At 51.6% G+C, this 25,714-nt stretch overlaps 1 protein-coding gene across 3 annotated transcripts in view; it reads right to left on the bottom strand.

The window, feature by feature from the left end:
* Trabd2b (TraB domain containing 2B) overlaps positions 1 to 25,714 on the bottom strand; it is a 210,857-nt gene that overhangs the window by 27,429 nt on the left and 157,714 nt on the right. For 2 of the 3 annotated variants that reach the window (XM_004639153.2, XM_023724216.1), the window contains exons 3-4: positions 11,547 to 11,693; positions 3,569 to 3,743 (exon numbers count right to left, since the gene is read on the bottom strand). In XM_004639153.2, the coding sequence (XP_004639210.1) occupies positions 3,569 to 3,743; positions 11,547 to 11,693 (322 nt within the window). The remainder of the gene's footprint in view (positions 1 to 3,568; positions 3,744 to 11,546; positions 11,694 to 25,714) is intronic. The other variant, XM_023724215.1, reaches the window with a different exon arrangement.

The following is a 25,714-nucleotide window of genomic DNA, read 5'->3' as shown; positions in this document are numbered from 1 at the left end:
CGTGGCCCAGCCTCTCTTCCTGAGGGCCAGTACACCCACCTGTGGAGGCCACCTGTGTGTCCTGGAACACCTGGGCTAGCACACTGGCCACAGCCAACTTCCGGAGATGGGGGCTTCTGTCTGAGCCCTGAATGCCACTCTGGCCTGCTCTGAGTCGCACACTTTCCCCTCAGCCGCCTCTGAACCTGCTGACTCACCTGCAGAAGCCAGGCCACACTGCCAAAGCCTCACAGACACTAAGAAGAGTACTTTCTGGGAGAAGTGTCAGCTAAGCAGGCGCCCCTCTGCATACAACGCTGACCATTCCAGGTGTCGACAGTGAGGACGCCGTGCCAGAGTCCAACTACAAGCTCTCCCTCTCCTCGCTGCACCTTAGCTTTCATCAGAGAAATGTGGACACTGTACTAAAACCACCTGGCTGTGTTGCTGGGGAGCCTGGAAGAACTCTTAGGGAGGGGTTTCTTCTGAGGATCACTGTACCACGAGGCAGTTTTAACCCTACGACTGAAAATGAGAGTCAATGAGCATAATCCAATGAGTCAGATGCATTACCCCACTTTGTGGATGACAGACTGAAGCCTTAAGGTGAGCAGCTTTCCCAGGTGCCCTGGCTGACAGCAGGAGTGCCTCACTTTGCATCCAGGCCTCTTGAGTCGGAGGCTCTTCCCTTCTGTCCTGAAGCCCCCCCGGAGAGCAGCACCGAAGAGGCTGGGCTGTTCTCAGTCAGGACTGCAGCTCCGTCTGCCTAGGAGGCTCTTGGGGGCTCTGGAACTGGAGTGGCTTGGGGGAGTCTTAATAAGCCCCGGAGGAGGCAAGCAAGTGGAGGCTCAGGCTTTTACTTTATCTTCCTGGGTTCCTCCTGGAACTGTGGACTACAGTGCCTTTCGGGCTTCAGCTCAACTCCAAAGCTGGGATTTGGGTGAGAAGGCAGAACTGTGTACAGTCTGCCTGGGACACCTGCTGAGGTACGGTGCTGGTGGCCGGGTGTCTTTTTTTTTTTTTTGTTCCTCGAATGCCTTCAGGGCACTTTTGGTCAGCTGGAGAGTTGTGAGGTTCGACTCGAACAACCTGAGGCTGACAGCTTTGTGGAAGCAGCCACTTAAAGGCCTGAGCTAGGGCCAGGCCCCCTTGGCCGGGTGTCTTGTGAGCATGTTTCTGCCTCCTAAAATATTCTCCGGAGATACCCATGGAGTCTGACTTGAGCAGAGAAAGCAGACACAGTGTAGGGGCAGCTAGCATCTTTCTAGCAGTGTAGACCCACCCTGTTTTCCACAGCCTTGGGGGCCCTCTGCTTTCTCAGAGGAGCCAGCTGAGCCCAAGGAACTCTGCTCAGCTGTCCGGAAAGGCCCTCAGATGGGTTGAAGAGGCACCAGACAGAGCGAGAAGAAAGGATGGGCTGATTGCTAGTGGTAGTGTACAGGGAGTGTGTGGCCTGGCCTTGTAGGTAAATCCTGCAGCCTGTCCCCCGGTGGGGCCTAGAGAGTGACATGCACGTTAGAAGATAACAAGGCCAGGTGGACTCCTCCCATCTAGATTTCATGTGGGCAAGTATGTGCTAGGGCCAGTGTACTGACTTGAACGGGCGAGCTCTGCTGGCTTGGTGCCCTGCATGGGGTAACACACGATCCGGGGCCTGTCACTTGGTCCTGATTCTGTCTCCAGTTCTGGGAGCCTTCCCATGTTCCTGCCCCATTGTGCCTCAGTTTGCCCACAGCTATAAGGAAGTGAATAGGCTGTGAAGTCACTGAGTTGAGAGATCTGCTGGATGTCGTGGGCCATTTGTGCTGGTGTGGCTGAGCTAGGAGATGCAGCAGCCACCAGCAGGCAGGAGCTGCATGCGGGTCCAGAGCTGTTGTTTGTGGATGGTGGGGTCTCTGAGGGCCCCAGCTGGGTTTGCTTTGCCCTGCTGTATGCTAGTAAGTGCACCAGGTCCAGAGGAGGTTGGAATGGGAGGCTGTGGCTGGTGTTCATTCACCTGTTTGTTTTTTAACTCCTTCACTCTTATTCACTCACCAAATCAAAACCCAGCACATTTCCAAAGACCCAGTGATGATTAAGTGGTGGCTGCCTCACCCACACACCCCCAGTGGGGGGCAGCACCCTTTGCTAGCCCATGTGGGCAGCAGTCTGGAGGCTGGAGCTGGTGGAGGCTTGGGCCAGATAGCGGCAGGCGGGGGAGACAGAGTGAAGGATGTGGGGTCTTTCTAGTGGACTATCAACAAGGCCAATCAGCAATTGACTGAATTTTGGAGACAGGAGAACTGGAGTTGGCCTTCAGGATGGCCTGGTACTGGGGTGGACACATGTACTCACAGACATGGAGTCTTAGGCAGAAGAGGTGGCATGCATGACTGTCCACACTGCTGGGATTTTCATTCTTACAGCCTCAGCTCCAAGAAGGGAGCTGATTCTAGGGACTCTGACCTGGGTGGCTCTCCTGGGCTCCAGGGTAGACAGGGTGGTGGTCACCACTCTGCTACTTCTTTCCATGGCTGCACTCATTGGGAACCCCTCCCAGGCCTGAGAAGGGTGACTCAGAGTAACTCCCCGGGAAGTCAGCTGAGGCTGTTCTAGTGCAGGGTGAACTGGAAGAGGAGGGAGGGTCGGGGCCTGAGGACACTTCTTTGAGCAGATCCTGCAAGCTTCTCTGCCTCATGTTGGGCCCATGGAAGGTGTCCCACAGTAGGCCAGTGACCCTACTCTCTCCATATTATCAGTCAAGTTCCTGCTCCTGCTGGCCATATGAATAGCTCCAGGATTTCTAGAAGACCCAAGCAAATCCTTCCTGTTCACATGCGCTAACTGAGGATGTGAAAGCAGAAGGGACTCGGCCAGGGCTACAGTGGGCCACAGAGAGCTCCAGTGTGAGCTCAGACCTCTTTCTGTCCTCAGAGGTGGCCTTGATGAGGATGTCCTCGTGGGCCTGTATGTCAGAACCCCCCATATGCCTCTACTGCACGGGGGACTACAAAGGAGGGAACAGTGGCTCAGGTGGCTTTGCCTCTGGCTCGTGGCTTTGCCTCTGGCTCTTGCCTTTGGAGTATCTGGGCTTGGATGGGGCCACAGATCTCAAACAATGGACATGTCTCACTATGAAATCAGCATGTCCACAATGGCTCAGTGGACTAGATTGACTGCTGGCTGTGGAGGAGAGTATATGGTTGACGGACTGAGAAAGAAGCAGCAGGGGACAGCAGCAACGAGTGTGACACCAGCATGGTGAGCACGATTAAAAGCCATCTCTGGAGGTTCACAAGACAAGCGGAAAACCCTGTCAGCCTAAATGGCAGGTGATAAGAACAAAACCAAAACAGGGTGCAAGAGGATGCTGCTCCCCTCCCAGGGCCCAGTGGCCTAAGCCCTGGCTATGCCGGGTATGGCCACGTGCAGCTCAAATAAGCCATGGAAATCCTCCTGCACTGGGTAGGGATCACTTCCCTCGCTCGCAGGGACAGTTAGTGAAGAACCTTGATCCCATCCAGAGCTGCCACCTGGAACTGTGCAGCTGCCCTGCGCTCTTCTGGGATTTGGCTTTGCCCTTGGTGGAGGGAAGGTCAGGGGCCCAAACCTGCTCCGAACGCGAAGAAGCAGATCTTGTCCTCATTCTCCCGCAGCAGTGCCATGACCCTCTTTCCCATGCGCTCATTCCTCTTGTAGATGAGCTCCTGGCGGAAGTAGCTATCGATCTCCTGGGCTGTCACCTGCTCGTGTGGCGGGAGGGTGGTGTTGATGAAGTTGGGCAGCTGCAAAGGCAAGACAGAGGCCACCTTCAGTCCATGGTGGGGCCAGGAGCACACGGGGCAGGGCTGGTGATTTGCCTGGCCTGGCTGATGGGGCATCTCATTGTGTAGGTGTTCCTCATCTGCCCCAAACCCTTCTGGATCATCATTGCTGCTCCTGTTTTATGGATGAAGCCAGCAAGGGAGGAGAAGATCCTAGCACATGCAGGCGGAATGGCTGGGCTCCCCAGCAGCCGAACTTCCACAGGCACTTTCCCTGTGTTTGCCTGGTTTAACCTCAATGCCCAGGAGCTGAGGTCCAGGGAGACTGGGACTCCTCTCCTGAACAGCTCCCATTGAGCCCAGCACTGGTACATGCTTGGAATTCAGATCAGCAAGTGCATACAGAGAGTCTGCCAAAATGCCTGGTGCAGCAGAAAAGCCATGGGGTAGGGTTAGGCTGCCCTGGGTTTCAGCCCCTGTTTTGATGCTGGGTCAGTTTTTTACCTTCCCGAGCCCCAGTTTTCTCATTTATAACATGAGACCCATGTTCTTAGGGGATTAAATGAGGTAACGTGTGCTCATGAGGGCCCCACCCTACAGAGATGAAAGGAGAAATCACCTTTGGTTTTTCCCATGTTGAAATTCTCATCTACTCTTTCCTGGCTCCTCTACCTCCCAGGACACTAACTCAGCACTCAGGCTCTTCCTGTAAACTAACTCCATGCCCACAGCAGCCCCCAAGAGAGTGCTTGTTTGATGTCTTGTGTTGGAACTGAGCAGCTTTCTCAGCTCTGGGTCCTGCACCATTACCCAGCTTCCCACACCCAGCCTCCTGGCCTAGCAACAGCCTCATGGATGTGCCATCTATCTAGGCAGAGGGCTCCCCAAGGTCAGGGATGGAGCCTTTGTCATTCTGGGTCTCAAATGCCTGGCACGGGCTATGAGGGTTCCTTGGAACTTGACCATGAGCTCTTGTTGCCCCTTCCTGACCTTAGCTGCCCTTCCTGCATTCTTCCTGTGCCCCGACCAAGGCACAGGGCAGAAGATGCCAGGGCTAGCTGGCCAGTGGGCAAGGTTGTTGGGTGGTGCAGACTGACTTCCTGCAGGTTTTAGCCCCTAGGGTCGAGCAGCCTAATCACAGGTCTTAGGGAGCCACTGCTGAGTTGCTGACATTTTGTCAGAGGAAAATGGAGTAGTCAGCAAAGGCTGAGCCCAAGGGACTGAGGAAGCTGAGACATCTGCTATATGCTGGCCTAGGATCAGTCAGTTTCTGACTGAGAAGCACAGTTTTGGCTCCCATTAGAAAAGTAGGACTCTGTCTGGATGAATAAGACAATAATTTGACTGGTGTCTCCCAAACGTGTGTAGTGTACAATCTACCTGGCTGTATGTAGTGGCACTGCTAGTTCCCAAGGGGCCAGCAGAGAGCTGGTGTTCTGGGACTTTTTTGTTTGGCAAATAGACAAATGATGTGATGGTGTCATTGCCACCTTTGTCACCTCCCTACTAAGGAAGAGGCGACAGACAGCCCTGACAAAGCCAGTCACACCTGACTTGATCCAGCTGTGGAAAACACCAAAGGCTGCTGTGCTGCATGGGGAAGAAATAGAGGGGCCATGGCTCGGAGAGTTATTCGTGGAGACACGCCTCTTGAAGGCCCTCTCCTTTCCTGGGTTAGGGTGACAATTTGAGGCCACATTATATGGCAAAGAAATACGTTTGGTGAATAAGTGGTTGAGTAAGTGGGTTGGAGGCAGGAGAAGCAGAGGGACTGCACAGGCCCCAGAAGTTCGATGGCTGGGATGACGTAGACTGGAACCCCCCTTTGGCTGCTTACTAGCTGGGTGACCTGACTAGAGAGTTACTTGGCTTCTCTGAGACTCAGTTTCCAAATTGGTAATATAAGGGAAATGTATATTGCTTTAGGGGTTAAATGAAGTTTTACGTTAAATTGCCCAAGTTGGGCTCAATTTTTTTATTTTATGAATTTTAAAATAAAAATTTTAAAAGTCATAAAATTTTTAAAATTTTATAATACAAAATTTCCTAATCAACTAACAAGAGAATAACAATAGTTATCATACAGTGAATTGTTATTTTTCAATCTAGCTACTCAGAGTACAAGATTGTTACCCAAAAGATTGTTACAAAAAAGAAACAGATAATAACAGAAACTTTCTTTTCAATGAACTCAAATAGACTAGTAGTATAACTGGAACCAATTACTGTATATATTGCAAAATTTTTTAAACAATAGAATTTGTATTTGAACTCCCTAATTCTTACTTATCTCTTTAATTTTGTTCTCTTTCTTTCTTTCTTTCTTTCTTTCTTTCTTTCTTTCTTTCTTTCTTTCTTTTTTTCTTTCTTTCTTTCTTTTTTTTTTTGATTCAGGGTCTTGCTATGCTGCTCGAATTTATAGTGATCCTCCTGTCTCAGCCTCCCCAGAACTGGGATTATAGGCATGAACCACCATGTCTGGTTCTGGGCCCGGCATGCTATGCCTGGGATTTCAGGGCTATCATGACACGTGGTACTGGGGATCGATCTCAGGACCTTGAACTTGCCAGGCAGGTGCTTATGCTGCCAACTATCTCCCCAGCCCCATTTTGTTCTTTATTTGTATGTACACAAATATATATTTCTCACATAAGAACCTCACATTTGAGCTTGTGTGTCTGACCTATTTCATTTATCATTGTATTCTCAAGTTGCATCTATTTACCTATGAGGGCCTCAACTTGATCTTTCTTATGGCAGCATAGTACTCCCACGCATACAAATAGCATATTTTCCTTATCCATTCATCTACTGACGATTATATATGCTGTTTCCAAGCTATTACAAATTATGCTGCTATGCTATTATTTTGAAAATCTCTACCATATATTGCTGTATGTTGTTCTATTTCTGCCTTTGTTTCTGCTATTTGTTTTTACCCTCCAAAATAAAAATAAAATTAAAATTAATAAAGAAAAAAAACAGATCATGCTGCTACACACATGGGTTTGCATGTATTCCTGTAGCACAATTGTTTTGGCCATATCTAGATGTCTCCACAAAGCCTCATGCGCTCAGAGGCGGGGCTTTTCAGAGGCGGCTAGATCCTGGGTGTGCGAACATGGACTAAGGGTTGTAGTAACCAATTTAGTTTACTGATCGGCTTAGTATGATTCTGAGTATGCACAATGGGAAGCCCCACCTAGGGCGTGGGTGGCTCCAACAAATAGCTTGTTTCCTGGGTAGCGGGCTCAAGGCTCCTTCCCGCCTACCATACTGTGGGCCATTTCTCCTCTCCCATTCCCTCTGCCATGCTGGCCTGCCTTGGAGCCAGCTGACTGGACTGAAACTTCTACGGATTGTAAGCTAAAATAAACCTTTCTTCCTTTCACTTGTGGGTGATGGATATTTTGTTCCAGCGACAAGAAAAGTAATTGAGACAATGACGATTTTCACTCTTGGGAAGACACCTAGACGGGAACTAGCTGGGTCTAAAAGAGTTTTGGAAAGTGCTTAGCACAGCGCAAATCACAGAAGAAGTCTGGGATAAAATGTCAGCAACTGTACACTTAGCCTAGGGCAGTGATGGCTGACCTCGTAGAGGCGAGGCCCAGACTGCAAGCCAAAGCCCACTTACTTATTGCAAAGTGCCAGCACTGCAGTTAAACTTGAATACTGAGGTTTTAGTTTAGAAAAAAGTATGACATCTTTTGTCTTAAAAGGAAAAGAATGCACATGTCATAAGCTTGCCACCAATGGCTTGTGGGATGGAGCTGGCTTCGTCAACTTTCCCTGCACTGTCACAGGCTGCCCGTGAGGGGCGGCCTTGGTCAGCGGGTGGAGATGGAGATAAAAGTCGGTGCCATCAGAAACATCCCAGCCAGGCAGGCAGAACTTTGCATCGCCTCCCCCTCTTCTGGTTGTCCCTAAGACCTGTAGACACCTAGGACCCTCCCTCCCGCAGTCCGTGACCACGATGTGCTCTGGCACCAAGCCGCATCTCCACTGATTCCTCAGGGAGCTGAAAGCCTTGAAAAGGATAAGAACTAGAATGTTCAGTATACAAGCCATGAAGGAGCCGGGCTGGGTGCTCAGGCTCCCTGGCTGACATCCTCTGCAGGTTCGATGCCAATGGGCTGTGGCTCTGTGCTAGAGATGGGGCCTGGGTTAGGGCCAGGACTGGGACGGAAGCAAATTAATGTTGTCATTAGGCTTGTTGGGGAGCTTAACTCTCCCAAGACAAGTTTAAGTGCAGGGCGCAAGATAACATTTAGAAGAGGTCACGTAAGGCTCCCAGGGTCCTCGAGAGAGGTCTTGGAAGGGTGACAAGGAGATGCCTGGGAAGGGCTGGACCAGGTGTGGTGGTCAAACGCTCAGGTGTGTTGATGACACTGATCTCAGCAAACCTTCCCTTACACAGGCGTTGGTAGAAACCTGCTGAGAATGCCCGTGGTTCTGGGTCTGTGTTCTGCCAGAGGCCAAAGAGCACCCTTAAACTGGATCTGTTGCCCTTGAAAGCCCCCCATGGTGTGTGTGTGTGTGTGTGTGTGTGTGTGTGTGTGTGTGTGTGTTAGATGCCCACAAGAGCTCTGTGGGGTACCATGAAGGACAGGGACACCAGGGGAGGCCACTGACAGTATGACCACATCTCTTGGCTTAACCAGGACCACTTAGGTTTGTGGCTGGAGATGGCGCCACAACTACAAAATACTTTGACTCTAAACTAAATTTCACTGTCAGAAGTATCTGAATTTAGACAAGACATATCTGTGGTTGCTTTATATCTCAATGCTGGGGCCCAAGCCGGCCTTGCTAGGGTGGGGGGCTCTGTATGCACTGCCTGTGCTGAGCAGTGGCATGACCCGGGGGCTGTGAGGCCAGGACACAGCCATGTCAAAGGTGGGAAGAGTGGACCAGGCAGACAGGCCGGTCACGCGTGAGGTGCTGCCAGCACTACCAACCTAGGCCTGTAGCTGTCTACCAAGGCCTGCTTCGGCCACATCATTGTCCTTCACACTGTAGCCTGAGGTATCTCTCTGACCATACCACTCCCTGCTATGACTCCACATCTCTCACGTTCCCACTCCACACAGCCTGCCTCTACCTGACAATTGTGTTTTCAGAAGTCCTGTGTTCCCATCCACCCCACCACCAGTTTGCTTGGCTTGGACACCTGTACCTGCCCTCTCATCAAGTAGATTCCACCTTGTAAATCCCTTCCTGATTGCAAGCGAAGTGACTAGCTCATAGCCTCCGTATCCTCAGTTCCACACAGGCTTCCCGGCCTCCAGCTGCAGGCACAGCCCTACCACAGCCAGGGGTTCAGCCCTGCGGCCCTGGAGCTAGGCTTTCCTTTTTCCTACAGCTGAGACCAGGGCTGCTCCTCAGCAAGGATCCCCATCCTGCCTGTACTTCCTGTGTGCAGCCTAGCTTGCTAGTCTGATATGGATGGACTGAGCCATGGATCCCCTCTCCCACTTTAGGTACAGGCTCAGTGCAAGACCCGATGCAATTGCTGATTTCCAGGAACAAAGGCAAGTCAGTGCCTCACTCTGGCTAAAAGAACATCTGAGTTGCCACCTCTACCCTGTGCCTCCCTTTCTTTGCTTAGAGTCATAGTCTGAACAGGGTGTCCTGGTGGGTTGATCCCATCAGAGCCAGCTCATTCTGAGCCGAGATCAGGGCTCCTCTGCATTCCTCAGTGGACGATGCAGGGCAAGTACATGCTGCAGCATGACTCACTGGTGGGACTCCACAGCCTTTGTGGGACAGGCTTCTCTTGTCCTCCTTCACCTCCTCATGCGGACTCATAGCCTTTGGAATCTTGAGTCTCCTCTGGCAGGGCCTCCAGCCCCTGCCTCTTTCACCTTCTAAGCTGCTTGGAGAACATGGAGCCTATGCTGGCTTGGGCCGGGATGGCTCACTGACACATTCCCAGGCCCTCAGGTGCCCTCGGCAGTAAGGACCCAAAGATGAGCAGCACACCCAGGGCTTGGGAGGTCATGGCCTAGGGTGAGGGTGGCAGGCACAGACAGAACATTCCAGTCCTGGTCCTCTACACCTGCAGCATGAGTGAGCACTTGAATGAGCAACTCTCCCCATACACCTCCCCCACTGCTCCCCCCCCCAGCCATATCTGGTACCTGGCTTGATTGCACATAGCTATCTCTGCTGGGACACCCTCCTCCTGTCAGTGGCTGACTCCAGGTCTTCTGTGGCTTCTCACCTTGCAGGAATCTTTCTTCCTGGCCCTACCCCACCTGAATTAGATGTTCCTGCCATAGGCTCTAGCAGGGCCTTGCTGTTCCCTGCACCAAGGCTCAAAGTACGGTGCTAGGAGCGGGTGAGTGCCACCAGGACCATTCTCTCTAGCTCCCCACTGCAGTCCTCTGCATAGCACTGGGCCTGACATTCATCCTGATCTTACCATTCATGCAGCCAACATGCACCCAGCCCTACCCTGGGTCTGGGACTAGCCAGTGGGCAGATATCAATGAATATAACAGATCTGAATGCTGCCCTCACGGAGCTCTCATGCCAATGGGCAGGGGCAGACGCTAAGTAGTTTCTAGTGGACACATCAGGCATTTGTCATGTGGGAGGCTCTTCCAGGCCATAGGAAAAATACAGCATGATAAAGAAATGAGAGAGGGCTGGGGAGATAGCTCAGTGGAATAAGTGCTTGCCTGGCAAGCACAAGGTCCTGAATTCGATCCCTGGTACCACCAAAAAAAAAAAAAAAAAAAAAAAAAGGAAGAAGAAAAAAAGGAAAGAAAAGAAAAAAGAAGAGAGGGTGAGAGTGAGGGCTTAAGTTGCAGTTCAGACAGCATGTTCTTCACCTGAGGCTTTTCAGGTGAAGTGGTGGAGGCTTTGATCCTGGCAAGGGCAACAGGCTCCGAGGGCACTGTAGTGTGAAAGTGGATGCAAGTGAGATGGCTTCCTGAACAGTGAGAACTCCTGCACAACTGGGATATGGTAGGAAGAGGAAGCTGGAAGAAAAGGGGCTGAACCCAGGTAGTGTCCTGAGAAGGGATGAGGCCTCTTCAGACTAATTCCAACTCTTGAATGAATGGCTATTCAAGCTCCCCTACAGAGGAAGCCAGGACCGAAGGCAAAGGCAGCTAGGGATACTTAACTCCATCCAGGGACCAGGAAGGTGTCTCAGAGAAGGTGTCATTTGACAAGGTCAAGCGCGAGGGACCCAGGGGAGGGTAGAGCCTGGGCAGAGGCACAGAGGCAAGATGAGAGCAGCTGCAACAGAAGAGCTGAATTTCCATAGGTTCCCAGAACAAGCAAGGCGTCTGGGGCGGATGGCCTGGCCAGGGACAGGACTGGCTGAGATAGTTCCCAGAGGGCCTTGTATGCTGGGAGAAGTGTTTGGAATTCACCTAGAGCCCCTACTGGCTTGGTGGTAATCTTTCCTCTAGGACTTAGATCTGGGCAGAAAGCCGGTGGCTGGACTCAAGTCCAACCTCAGAATAACTGTGGACTTCTGGTCACTTGGGCCTTGGTCTTCCCAGATGTTGAACTGAACCTCTTAGAGACCTCCCTGGTTTCACAGGCTAAGCATCCAGAGTCTCAGACTCCAGAGTCACACAGACTGGCTCATCCTGCTGCTCTTGGTAGGTCAGGAATTCCATAGCTAACAAACTGTGGCCTTGGGCAAGTCTCTTTCCTTCTCTGAGCCTCAGTTTCCCCAACTATAAATGGAGGTAACCATAGCTCCATGGCTGGCCAGGATAGCTAGGTTTGCATGGGCCTGGCTTGGAGTCTTTGGAGCTTGTGAACCAGAGGCTGTTGGGCTGAGGAGTGGCATAGCCTCACCTGGGATGTGTCATGGTTGAAGATGACAGCATTGAGGTCTCCACAGTTGTAGTGCTTGATGAGGTCCTCTGTGGTGTAGGGTGCCTGCAGGCTCCCGGCCCGCACACTCTCGTGCTGCAGCAGGGTCTGGTTCAGGGCAAACAGCACCTGGCCAAGGGAAGAGAGGGCAGTGAGGTGGTGCTTAGGGCTGTCCTCTGAGAGTGGCCCTCCTCTCTCTAGGCTTGGGGGCAGGGCCCAGCACTGCTGGTTCGGTAAAGACTTCCACACTTTCTCCTCTGTCCACACTCTCAGCACTGGCACCTGCTCCTAATGCCAGCCCTCAAACACAAAGGGCCCCTCCTGCTGGTCTCAACAGGTTATCTAATGATGGGCAAAGTGAGGACCCTGCTGTGATTGGGTTTGAAGTTTTAGGTGAGTTTTTCTCTCCTTTCTTTTGTGTTGTGTGCTCAGTATTCTGGGATAAGCAGGGTCATTCATTAAAGCACATGCTAGGGCCAGCCAGGTAGCTCTACAGATTAAAGTGCCTACTTAGGTAGACCCAAGGGTCAGGGATTCAATCCCTGGCCTGCTGTGCCAGACCCACTCCAGGGGTGTGCTGAGATGGTGATTGAGACTGGGCATGGTGGCACACACCTGTAATCCCAGCACTTGGGAGGCTGAAAAACAGGAAAGATCACAAGTCCAATCTGTGTAGTGAGACCCTGTTCTAAATACATAAAAAAAGAAAAACAAATGCCAACAAAGCGAAACAAACACAGGAACAAACACAAACAGAAGCCTAGTTAGGCACCAAGGCCCAACCCACCCTATCATTCAGCTGGCCTTCCTGTCCTCAGTTGTTCTGTCTTATGGCCTCTGCACTTGGCCTTGGGGATGCAGCTGTCCCCAGCCAGACCTGCCAGGCATCAGGTGCAGCTGGGGTACTGCGCAAGTCAGGCGCTCAGGCCCCACCTTTCAAAATCAGAATCTGTTTCCACAGGCTTCCTGGGCATTGCCTGAGCAGCCCAAGTGCATTTGAGGGTCGTGACTCTTATGACGTCTAGGGTATGAAGGCTCCAGAAGATTGTCTAGCGCAGCACTTCCATTTTAGATGCAGAAACTGAGGCTGAGGACAAAGAAGGCTCTCACTGAGTCCACGAGACTGGAGTGGAGCTGGAGCCAGATTCAGGGGATGAAGTATTCCAGAAGTTTTTGGCCATTAATGGTTTTTTATCACCAATGTGGAACCTGATCATTAGTGGGTGGGGTTTTTTAATCACCAATGTGGGGAGAAGCTTGCTGCCATCCCTATGCAAAATGACAGGAGGCATCTCACGCCTTCTGTCCCTGATGCTTCTCAGCTGCAGCCATTGTGCTCAGTGCTCAGGCTTGCTTGCCCTCTTTGCTCAGCACTGTGGATGACAAGGCCCCGAGCTCTCGGCTCATGTCGATTTTCCACTGCATCCACTGCAACAGCCCCTCCCCGCTACCCCATGCTCTTCAGTTACAGTCATCTTTTGAAATGGCTTCCCCCATTTTCTTTCTTGTTCAAAAGGTTCAGCAACCTTCTTGTCCCCAGGTCACCGGACTAGCTTTCTGGAGAGCTTGAAGGTAGGCACCTGGTCTGCACTATGGTCAAATAACTTCATTTCTTACGAGGGCTTCATGGCTCTTGTTAAGGTTTAGATCTAAAGTGGGCACCCAGAGCCTCATGTGTTTGGAAGGTGACTGGGTCATGGGGTGCTATACTGAGTTGCTAGGAAGTGGAGCCTGAGGGAGTGCGGCAGTTCATGAGGAGCAGGACCTGGACAGGTATAGGTCCCTCATGGCTCCTCCCCTTCCTTTCTGCTTCCTGACTGACCCCCAGGATGTGAGCAGCCTCACCCAGGCCTTTCTACTTTGCCTTTTCTGCTTGGAGTCAGCCAACCAGGAACTGTAAAAGGGATCCAAAAGAAAACTCCTTTAATTTATAGATGTTGGGTATTTTGTCATAGCAAAGAAAAAGTAACTAAGACATCATCCAGTACTAAAGCACTCAATATTATTGAAACAAAAACAATCTCCTGCTTTGGACCCTCTGTGTACTCGCTTTTGTCTGCTGGGAAGATCCTGGCCCTCCAGTCTCCATTCTCCACTTGGATATTGAAGCTTCACCCAGAACTCTCCTCCCAGGAACCTCTCTGCCCACCGGGGGGCTGCGAGAGGCTCCTCCCTGTGGCTTCCCTGGTCTCTGTGGGTAACAGCTGATAGATGAATTGCCTCAGATCTTTACCCCTCTCCACATCCATGCCCCTCACCATGGGATTTTAGAGCTCTGTCTCATTTTAACTTTGGACTCTCTTCAGGCAATGGGATGTCAGTAATCTTTACAAATCAAGTAAGGTGTTTTAGTTATTTTTCTCATTGCAGAGACAAAACCCCAATGCCTGTAAGTTAAGCAGAGAAAGGTTTATTTAGCTCACAGTTTAGAGAGGTTTCAGTTCATTTGGCTGGCTCTGAGGCAGGGTGGCATATGGCAGAGGGGCATCACAGGGGAGAAACAGTCCATGGCGGGAAGAAGGTAGGAAGGCAGCAAAGCTGGGAAGCAGCGAGGGAGCAAGCAGCAAGCAGTCACAGCAGTCTTCTTTCTGTTCCTTATATTCCACCCAGGCTAAAAGGCCTTAGGTTCATTTGCACTCACACCCAGGGTAGGCTTTCCTGTTATCCACACTTAGAACCATGCCAAGCCAACCAGTGGACTACTTTAGTAACCACATGCCCTTGATCGCAGCCTCATACACTGGATCTAGCCACATCTGCAAAGCCCCATCTGTGACTACATACAGCTTTGGAAGGACATCTAGACACAAGGCATAACACATGGCAAACCCTTGGGTGCTCCTGCTACTGCTGCCTCCCACACCTCTGCCACGGCCCTGAGGAGGACACAGGTCAGCCTGCTGCGGGAGGAGACCTAGACAAGCGAACAGCTGGTGACTCCCAGACACGTGGGCCAAGATCAGCAGAACCCACTCACTACTGGCTCTAGCTCCCTCAGCGATGACCTCTGTTGTTGTTACACAGTGTAATTATGATGTCAGGTAACTGATGTGCTATGTTCCCTTCCACCATGGTGTGGGCATTAGCTTGTCACCACTGTTCAATTCCAGCCCCTCAGCAGACTATATGCTTCTTGAAGACAGTAATTGCAACTTATTCCTGAATCTGTGCTTTCAGCGTTGTGCCAGAGAAGGAAGATGTAGCTTCTTTACTTTAGTATCTTGACATCTGCTGCAGTCATGTTCTAGTTAGAGGACTCTTACTAATCCCTTAAGAATGACCTTTAGAACTGGCATTTCTACCTGTATTTTGAGGCAGAACTCTACTATGCGGCAGAAGTGTCAAGCACTGCACATGACCTGAATAAACTCCTATAAGAGGTATGCAAGGCCTTCCCAAATTGCTGACATAGACAGCGGGACCAAGCTTGTGCTTGGGGCAGCTCCTCCACCCATCTGCCCCAGTGTGTTATCTGGCAGGCGAGCTGGATGTGAGGGTTGCAGAAGCCCAGGCTGTTGTTCCTAATGAGCTGGCTCGAGATGAGGTCAGACTCCCACCTCCATCCCACCTTGGAGCCCTCTCCAGGCCCCTGGGCTCTGGCCACCACTGCTGAAATTTGATCTGCGGCCATCTGGTGCAGGGTGTCGATGGCAGTGTGGTGGTTGGGATGGATTACAGGAGGCAATGGTCCTGTTCCTGTGGACATTACTAAGGCAACAGGAACTTCCTTCCACATGGCGTATGCCTTGTATGAAAGTGACTGTGTCAAACTGATCCCCTTTCCTCCTCTGAGGGCCTGGGACACACACACTTCCTGTGACTACACCGGGCCTCTGCCCACACCTGCCTGGATGCTCCTCAGATCTTCTTGGCCAAAGCACTAACTGCCATTGGTGAGGTCACCACCTAGGCATCAGAAGACCTGGCTGGAGGCACATGGCTCCCCTGGACCCTCCTTGACTCATGCAGTCCCTTCTGCAGTCATGTGGCCTTCACACAGCTGGGAGGTGTTCTTGAGGATTAAGTATATTACAATCTGTAGGGTGTTAAGAATAGTCTTGGCATGTAGTAAGTGCTGAATATGTGTTGGTTAAATAAAACTTAGCAGAAAATAAACCCAGACCTTCCCAGCTTAGAGCTGGTAGGACCCTAGAGGTCGTCTGCTCCAGAGGAGTCCAAACCATTTTTAGCCATGGAATCCTTTCCTGTTGCTGTTGTTTTCCAAAGGAACTTTACTTGGAACTCTAAATGTGGAGCAGATAGAAGTGGTAACTTGGCTGGCAGTGCAAGGGAGCCAGGCTAGAGCCTGCAGTCAGGCCAGGTCAATGTCCTCTCATGCTTGGGCGTTCTGGAGTGCAGCTTGAGAATCATTGATCTCATTCTACACCTTCATCATATGAAAGAGGAGACAGAGGTCCCAGAGCAGGCAGGCTTGCCCCAGATGACACTGAATGGAGGCAGAAGGGGTTCAGTCCCAGTACCCCAACTCCCAAGCCTTCTGCAGGGCACCAGGCTGACGGCTGTGGTAGGATCTCACGGTGTCCACTGGCATGGCCCGTGTTCCTCCACACCCACTGTCACACTCATTTGCTTTCTAGGCTTCTGTGGAATATCGAGGAGTGATTAGTATCAGCATGATGCAGACAGGAAATTATGGCCAGGCCACTTAACAGGCCCATCAGTGTGCCTCATCTGAGAGTGAGAGAACTAGGAACGAAACTTGTCACTCTTGACTCTGTCCACTTGGACGGGATTTGGTGTTTCCACGGACCTCTGTGCTCAGACTCCTCCTGTGGTACTTATCTCACAGAATTGTCCCTGTTCCCTGCTTCTTTTCAGGTGACCGCTCTCTCCTCTCTTCTTTAGTGAGATGAGGGTGGTCACTCAGAAGATGCTGCAAAAGGCAGGATGCTGATCCAGAAACTGTATCCTTTGTAGGTGTCTTTGTCCATTCATTATTGGGACCCCTCATTTATTGTGTACTTACTATGTGTCAGGAACTTTCTAAGATAACTACTTAATCTTTACAGTAACTCTGGGGTAAGATTTGGAGAAAAAAAAAGTGGCAAAGAAAGTGTAGGCATCTTGCCAAAAGATAAACCTAGAGAGGGTGAGATGGGCATTTGGGCCAGAGCTGCAGCCTGTGCTCTTAGTTACCATTGCCCACCTGGGCGTCCTTCTGCTCCCTCAGGGGACAACAAGGAGGGGTGGTGCCCTCATTTTCAGATGGGAAGCTGAAGGGAGTCAGGCGCAAGGCCACACAGCTGGTAAAGGCCAGAGCCGAGGCTTGAAATTTACCAATCTGGTTCCACACTAGGTTCTTACAACCAGAACTTCAGAGCAGTATGTCCTCCTTTTGAGCATTCTTGGTGGTTCCAACAAGAGGGAAGCTGCAGCCAGTCAGTCAGTTGGTCGGTAAACTGCCTTTCAGCTGCTTCTCAGCAAGGATCTGAGTGTAGTAGATTTTTAGATGTGATTTCCAACCACGTGGTCTCATTTTAAGGGAAGAAGTATCCCTGGCCATCACTGTAAGGGGGACAAATGCACAGGCTGCAAATAAAACGCTGGCCCTGGCTTGTGCCTCCTTCTCAGTCACCCTGAATTTCCTGGTTTAGTGCTGCTCAGACTCCCAGGCCACCTTAGAACAACAAACTTTCCTTACATGGAGCCTTGGAGCCTTGGTGGCCTACTCTAGGATAATGTTTATGATAAGGTTTTGACATGGAATAACAAACACCAGGCCAAAGCTTGAGCTGCCTCACTCCCCTGGCTAACACCATGGAGGTCTGGCCACCAAGAGCCCCCACATATCCCAACAATCCCCTTCTCCAAGGCTGGCCAGGCACAAGGTGGCTGTGGCATCTTCTGAGGGTGAGCTGGGAGTTGAAGTACATCTTCGAATGTGGCCTTAGGCTGGAGTGAGGCTGGTGCTAGAATGTTAGACTCTGAGGCTTGCCCAGTCCTAACGCTGGGAGCCCAAGGCAGCAGAACCCGCTTTGCCAGGAGGAAGATGTGGTGGGGCCTCTTGGAGCAGGCCTGGCTCTCAGGCTTGGGGTCTGGGTGGTTTAATGAGCATAACTAACCCACCCTGGAGCCCAAGTCAGTCAGCTGTGCTTGCTGAGCATCTCCCAGAGGTGCTCAGAAGCTGGGTCAGAAGCTGGGAGTTAGCCACAGACAAAACCCATGTGAAGCCCTGCTCTCCTGCTCGGTACAGAGAATAGCGATGTCAGTAAACTCCTGGTATCTAGCCATTGGAGGCACAAAGATGATTCTGCCCACCTGCGAGCTAAGACTGCCTTCCACCATGCTGGATCCTCAGGCCCAAGTTCGGAGACAAGAAAGACCTGCCAGAGAGGCTGGGCCGGGAGTCCTGATCATGGGGCCCTGGGCTGCTCCTCCACTGTGGAGGCAGGGAGAGTGGCTAGAATACAGGAGATCTAGGGCAGCTCGGTACTGCTATGCCCTGTGATAAAGTCATATCTACAACTAGCCCAGAGCCTTCAAGGATGGAAGTTTATTTAGGTCAGCAGCCAGCTTGAGGACCATGGCCAGCTGGGGTTCTAGCTGAAGACAAAGGGAATGCATAATGGTGGTAGAGGATGAAGATGGGCATAAGTACCAGCTACCCTCACATGGGGCCAGTTACGGGAACCAGGATGGTAGTTGTCATGTTTCCTCTTTACTTTGTTATAAAGGCATTTGTGCATGCGTGCGAAGGCATGTATATAGCTTAAATATTTTACTTTCTTCTCTCTTATTCCCTTATCATATAACAGACATATTGATTTTATATCATAAGATTTAAGCCTTCTTAACTTTATACATCAGTGTTTGAGTTATAGGATTTCAAGGAGAAGAATAAATGAGTACAAGGGCTTCATATCCTCTTCTGGGAAGGATTAGTATATTTTTGTTTGTATGCAAGTCTCTGCATCATGTGAGGCCACACTTCAACCTTGCCATTGTATTGATTTGGAGAGTGAGTATGGTGTAGGGCCCGTGGGCCCCGAGTTGACAAGGGTAAACTTATAGTGGCTAATTTTGTGTGTCACCTCGGTGACATAGTACCAGATGTGGTCAAATATTTTCTACATTTTTTTGTGGCAAAATTTTTCAGATGAGGTTGACATGTAAATCAGTAGACACAGCAGCAGAAAATGACTCTTCATAACATGGTTGGGCCTTATCCAATCAGTTGATGGCCTTAAGAGGAAAAGTAATGACCCTTTTAGAGAAGGGGAAATTCTGCAGCTGTCTGCCCTTGGGCTTGAGCAACAGCACCGACTCTTCCTCCTTGTCTCTCCCACTGCCAGTCAGTCCTGCACACTGAGGACTTGCAGGATGGCCGGTTCTAAAATGTCTCCCAAAGACCCATGCTAGAGGCTTGGTTGCTAGCTAATGGAAGGGGATGATTCACAAGGACTCTAAGTTCATCACTAGATGAATGGATCATCATAATTTGATAATTGGGGAAGTGATAAATAGAAGGTAGGGCTAGTTGAAAGGAGGGGATCACTAGGGTGTAGTCTTGGGAACTATATCTTGTCCCTTGTCCCCAGTCCTTTTCTCCCTCAGGCTGTCTATCTATCTATCTATCTATCTATCTATCTATCTATCTATCTATCTATCATCTATCTATGTATCTATCATCTATCTATCATCTATCTATCTATCATCTATCTATCTATCTATCTATCTATCTATCTATCTATCTATCTATCTATCATCTACCTTCTCTGTCTCTCTTGCTCTCTCTGTCTCACGCACAACTGTATAGTCAGTGATAGATACAGATATGTATTCATGCATGTCTTCTATCAGTTCCTGTTTCTATGGAGAGTTAACAGAATAGATGCTACAGAAAGGAAACTGAGCAGGACAGGGGCCATGGCATGGTGGGGGCAGGACCAGCAGGTACAGGTGAGGAAAAGCGAGGCCAGGGAGCTGGAGCTGAGCAGACAAGGAGAATGATGGGGAGTGAGATTGGAGCTGCTGAGCAGGCCAGATTACAGGACCACTACAGAGCTGTGGGAGGCTAATCACACCATAGTCCTGTGAAGCAAGGGTCATGATTCTCACTTGACAAAGGCAGAAACTGAGGCCTTGGAGATGGTGAAGTCCTTCCTGAGAAGCCACCTCCACCCAACCACTGGGGGAAGGGCAGACAGAAACAGCTTGGTGGCACCCAGTCCTGAACAGTCAACTGGAAAGAGAAGGGGCAAAGAAGCCCAAGCCACAGTGTGCTGTTGGAGCCCAAAGCCAAGCAACCTACCTGGCATGTGGCCTCCATGCATTTACTTTGCCCAGCTGAGGGACACTGCCTGATTCCAGGCCTTTTGCCCCATGCACCCTCTACCCAGAACTCTCTTGTCTCCCCAGCATGTGCACCTGTGGCACCTGCTGCAGAAGCTCCTTCCTTCAGGAGGACCTTCCTGAGCCATGAACTGAGTGGGTTTTCCCAGAAGGGCCCCCCAATGTCTCTGGCATTTCTAAGCCCATGACATCCCCCATCCTGTCACAGTGCTTCCCCCTGGATAGTAGACACTACAAGGACACTTTCTTGATCTTTACTGTTTCCCCAGTGTGAACCCAGGGCCAGACACAGACAGAGCTGATGCTAGACAAATACTTGCAGAATGAATGAAGAAATGAATGTAGAAGTTTGGGGACAGATGAATCATCTATCCCAGGACCCTCTTCCAGAGCCTCTCCCCCTGGGACTCAGTGTGCCAAGCTGTGGACTAAGTGGGGTTGAGTACTCTGCATCTGGGCGTGGACTCATCTGTCAGCACCCTCGGGAGGGGCGAAGAGCAGCTCTGTCTCGAAGGAAGCTTTCTCTGGCTTGGGGACATTGACTCCAAGGTTAGAGCCTGCCAGGCTCCAAATGTTATTATTTGTTTATTCTCTTTACCCCATTGACAGCACCAAAGCAGTGCCGCCTACTTCCCGGCTTCCTGCTCAGCAATCTGAGTCTCCTTGGCTTCTGGCTTGGAATCCTATCTCTGGACAGGAGGCTACTGAGCAGCAGGCAGCCAAATAAACACGAGGTTTCCTGGAGCCAGAGCCTGGCTCTGGCTGAGGGAGGAGCAGAGATCCAGCTTCCATCTGACTCTTCTCTGTGAAGCCACAGGCAAGTCATTTTCCTTTCTTGGGCCTCAGTTTACCCACCTGTGAAAGGGGCCAATTTAAATATCTATCAAACAAGTAGTTATGTACCAGAAGCTATTCCGGGCCTGGCACCCCTTGGCTCAGGTTCCAAGCCCTCCTGTCAGCTGGCCACACGGGATGTGCCCCAGCGCTCTGCTCATATCTGCTCTTCCTGCCACTTGCTGGGTGGTGGTCGCTTGGCAGTTTGGGCCCAGTGAGGGTAGAGGGAACCAGGTACTTGCAGAAAATACAACAAATAAAGCTTTCTGCTCTAAGGGAGATTTTGTTCCATTAGGACAAAGTCAACAATAGGCAAAATGACAAGCAAACTATCTAGTAGGTCAGAGTGATAGAAGGAAAAAGTATGGTGTGTGTGTGTGTGTGTGTGTGTGTGTGTGTGTGAGCGTGTGTGTGTGTGTGTGCATTAAAAGTTAACATTTAGCTTAGATATCTGAGTAAGGCTACCACAGAACATGAGCAAAGGCCTGGCGGAGACGTAGGAGGGACTGTGTGGCGATCTGAGCATGTGGGCAGAGTGAAGGCCCTGCAGCAGAAGCAGGCTTTACAAGGAGGAGGAGCAGGAAATCTAGAGTGACTAGAGAGCATCGAACGGCAGCAATATTCGCAGAGGTGTGGACAGAGGGGGAACAGGGATCTGAGCACATGCAGAGCCATGGGCTGTGGACAGGGAGTTCAGCTGTCACGGCCCAAGGTCTAGAGCCTTTGTCTAGGAAGGAGAAGATAGTGGGTGGAGGCAAGAAATATGCTGACTTCCTCTGCCCTGTGCTAGCCATCTGCCAGTATATCCCTCTGAAACCTGGAAACGGGGACCTCAGGTGGTGATGGTTTGCCGAGGTCAGTGAGAGCTGAAGGTGAATCCACAGACGGGGAGAAGTTCCAGCACTAGGCTGAGGGTAATGGCAAGGTGGGTGGTGGGTGCAGGTCTCTTTGGCCCTGTGGCTCCCCATGCCACGTGAAGCCACTGGATCCCAAGGAGAGGAGTGTGGGGAGCTGTGCTGCTGGTGGACTCCAAGAGGGGCGTGGAGTGGGGAGGCTAGGCTGAGGCTGAGCACAGCTCTGCCTTCTTCCCTTGCTCTCATCATCCTCTTCTCTCAACCCCAGCTCCCCTACAAGAACGGCAGCCTCAGATTTGGGTGTATGGTCCATGCTCCAGGATGCTGCCGGGTGGACCTTGCAGGGCTGGCCACATCCCCCTCCTCCAAGGTGGGGGCTGGCTGCTCAATGCTCTTCTGGGCGGGCACTGGGAGGCCTGACTCACCAAGAGCTTCCTTTCCTTCCCATCTCTGAAAGCCTGGCTGCTCCACCCAGAGACCACCCTTAAAGATCTCAGTGTTCTCCTCTGTCCTTCAAGTCGTGCCAGGAAATGCTCATAAATCTGGCACCACCCACATGATGACAGCAGCGTCCTACCGGGCAGGGCGGCTGAGGGCTGCGGCTGTCCCAGAGCGACGGTCTCAGGAAAGGTGTTCATGTGGGGTCTGCCTTTGAGAGGAAGATAGGTCTCTTGATTTTCAGTGTTTGGGTACAGAGAGACCAAAGAGAGACCACAGACCTAGATCCTTGGGCTGCAGGCTCCAGTCCAGACCAGCTGGGGGATTTCAATGGGCCACAGGATTCTTCTGAGGCACGAGGTGTAGAGAAATTGTCTCACTCAGCCCTGGAAGTCCTGCTCAGGAGGCCAGTCTTAGGAGAGGACAGCCCACTACTGCACAACAAATTAAATGGTCTATGGTTCCAGGCCCTGTGCCTATGCAAGATTATTTATTCTAACAGCATTGGTGACCCCACTTTATAGACAGGGAGCCCAAGGCTCAGAGCAGTAAGTGCTTCTCCAGTAGTGACTGGGCTCTGTGCCTGGGCTGGGGCTCAGCTGCATTCACCCACCTTGCTCTCCCTGCTTCCCCTCCTGCTGTCAGTCTTTTTCCGCTTCTCCAGGAACCACCCCTGACCTCCTAACTGAGTACATTGCCCATGGGAAAAGAGAGCAACAGGTAGCAGGAAGTCCCAGAAAAGCATTCCTAGACCCATCTATGCTCAGTTGTAAACTTGGAGCAACTTCAAAGTGATGGAGGAGATGGAGGGAAAGAGGTAATTGTAAAGCCAAATGATAACTAATGATAAAAGGAAAATGCAGAGGGTTTGGGACCTCCCTGGGAGGCTTTCTAACCCAGCTGGGCCTTAGTGCAGGAATCGAGGGGTCTGACTGGCTGAGAAATGGAGGTGTGTTCCTGGACAGTGCAGTGTGAGTTTGAAGATGGGTGAGGGGGTCTCTGCCAGAGCAGCACGCACAGTGTGTCTCCTCCTGATCTCCAGCCAGTCACCCAGGGAGGCCGGAATGGGTGGGGATGAGCTGACTGAGGCAGAGGAGGAGCCAGGGCCCCATGGGAGGTGATCAGCCAGCGGTGGTCTCCAGCACCGCTGTGATTGTTCCCAGCAGCTGCTTCTATTGGCTAGAAGTATGCCATTTTTATTTTTCCTGCTGTCCCAGACCTGCCCTGCTGACACAGCTGCCTAGACTTCAAAAGACAAGTCTCCATTTTCATTTGCAAAATCAGTATGAAATTCCTAGAGGGCCTGTCTAATTCCTTTGGTCTGACCACACAGCAATTACCAATTTGCAGGGAGGAGGGGGTGGGAGTCGCAAGGCTCTCCAGGGGTGGGAGGACCTTTGCTCTGTTCTGGTCTTGGGCAGCTGCCAGTGAGGGCTGGATTGGAGTGGGCACCTTCAGGGGGCCGAGTCTGGGTGGAGGTGGCAACGCAAACACTCAGTCTTGATGGGAGCCTAAGAAAACACCTCTGCAGTGGATGGCTAAGCTGTTATCAGAGAACTGCAGACAGCAGAGCTCAGAACAGCTTCAAACCTGGTACCTGCTTCATCAGGCTGTTTTAGTGCTCTAATTCCTTTAGTGCTGTGCTGTGAGGATATGGGAAGGCTCTGCTCCTTTCTTGGACTTCAGTTTGCCCATCTTTCAAATGGGTGGAATGTTTATCCTGTCTGTTTGAGACTAACATTATCAAGACCTTATAAAGTATTTGTTACTTTATAAGGAAACAGCCTCAGTTTCAGGCCAGGATGGGGACGAGGCCCTGCCTGGGCCCTGGGGCTTTGGGGGTGTAGGAAGAAGTTAGGGGGCAGGGAATTTCCTGGCTTGGGCTGCTACTTTTGTCATCAGAACACACACACACACACACACACACACACACACACACACAGAGCTTCCTCCGAGCTGGGGTGGATCCTGAAAGGCTGCTGCAGGTGTACTGAGCAGGAGCCAGAGGCTAGCATGTGGAGGCTGAATTCCTACTGACCCCCTGCGGGCTTGTGGAGCCACGGACTGAATCAGCATCTTTTCTGTCCCTGAGGACACACGGGCAGGCGCTGGCTGGAGGCAGGGAGGAGGTTCCCTAGGAGAACTTGTCACAGGCTAATATAACATAGCTGTGGCTGAGTGGTGGGCAAGGTGCAGTAGGAGTGGGGGCCACAAACAGGCGACTCTCAGGGAGCTGACTACAGGGACACCCTGTGGGAGCCAGAGGGAGGGAATTGCAGGTGTCAGCAACCTGAGCCATGGGAACAGGGACTGCTGCAGGAGGCTGGCTGGCTCAGGGTTGTCAGACTACCATGCGCTAGGCTGAGGCCCGAGCAGAGGAGGGTGTGAGTCGGAACCTGATGTTAGCAACCAGGGTGGGTTTAGAAGCTGCCCTCTGCCTACTGCATGGGGAAAAGGTTGGCAGATGTAGAGGATGGGCAGGAAACAGCCTCAGTTTTGGGCCAGGATGGGGAGGAGGCCCTGCCTGGGCCCTGAGGCTTTGGGGGTGCAGGAAGAAGTTAGGGGGCAGGGAATTTCCTGGCTTGGGCTGCTACTTTTGTCCAACTCTGGCCTCTGAGGCTCTGCTCTCCCCCACCCCTCCACAGCATCCCCTCACTCCTGCCCCAAGTTGGGGCATGGTCCCTCACTCTCTCTACCTCCACTTTCTAAATCCCCAGCTGGAGGAGGAGGAGGGGCACACTTGGAAGGGTGGAAGGGCAAACGAAAGCCCGGCACCCTGTTGGGGGAGAAAACACCCTTGCTAGGGTGCAGTGGAGGAGACAGTTGCATCAAGTGGAGTTCCACTAGGTCAGGGCACAGCTCTGATTTCTGTTTGAACTCCCAGGAAACACTTTCTGGCGACGGATGGGAGCCCTGGAGACTGGTACTTGCATAGCCAAAGGGCAATCAGGTGAGACTGTCCTCAGAACCTGGATGGGGCTCCGTGTTGTGCACAGGGGACACACCACCGCAGAGAGGGCAGGAAGGTGCCCAAGGTCACTCAGCAAGCCAGAGGTGCAGACTGAGGCTGGACTGAGGCATCTGTCTGCTTCCCTGGGTCAGCTCAGGTCTCCTGTGCCCTGAATTTCTGCAACCCCAACCACTGAAAGAGTGTGTTTTTAGACCCAAGGCAAAAGAATGTGAAAGTGAAATCTGAGCCTTTGTCTTGGGAGAAGAACACAGAGCACTCAGACACACTCTAGATGAGCAAAGGTCTGCTTTCACTGGAGATGTGAAGCTCCGGGCTGTCCAAGGCCTCCGTGCTGTGCAGGTCTGACCCGGGAGGACAGGCTGAGTGAGGGCACAGAGGACTCCTAAGAGAGTCAATTAAATGGGCCAATTTGCCTCCAGGACCCACAGGGCGGAGGGAGGATCGCCTGCCTATGCCCTTGGCTCTGCCTGGAACTGTCCTGCCTGAACCTGCCTCTGAGTCCTGCCAGGGCAGGGGGAGAACCTGCCGGCCCCCACTTGTCCACAGCCCTGCTTCACCTGGAGACTCATCTGCTCCCTGAGCCTCTCCAGCTCCAGTTTGTCTGTCTCCTCTTTTGTGGGATCCTGTGTCTAGGAAGCACAGCTGAAGGCCAGAGCCGCCTCTGTCTGACCTAGGATATCTCAGGCTCTGAGTGACTTGAGTGTGTGTAACAAATGGGAGAGGGAGAGGGAGAGGGAGAG

Source organism: Octodon degus, unplaced genomic scaffold (genome assembly GCF_000260255.1).
Source record: "Octodon degus isolate 3935 unplaced genomic scaffold, OctDeg1.0 scaffold00107, whole genome shotgun sequence".
NCBI classification, from domain to species: Eukaryota; Metazoa; Chordata; class Mammalia; order Rodentia; family Octodontidae; genus Octodon; species Octodon degus.
Note: the sequence above shows the minus strand (reverse complement) of the source record. Positions and strands in the feature narration are given on the sequence as shown.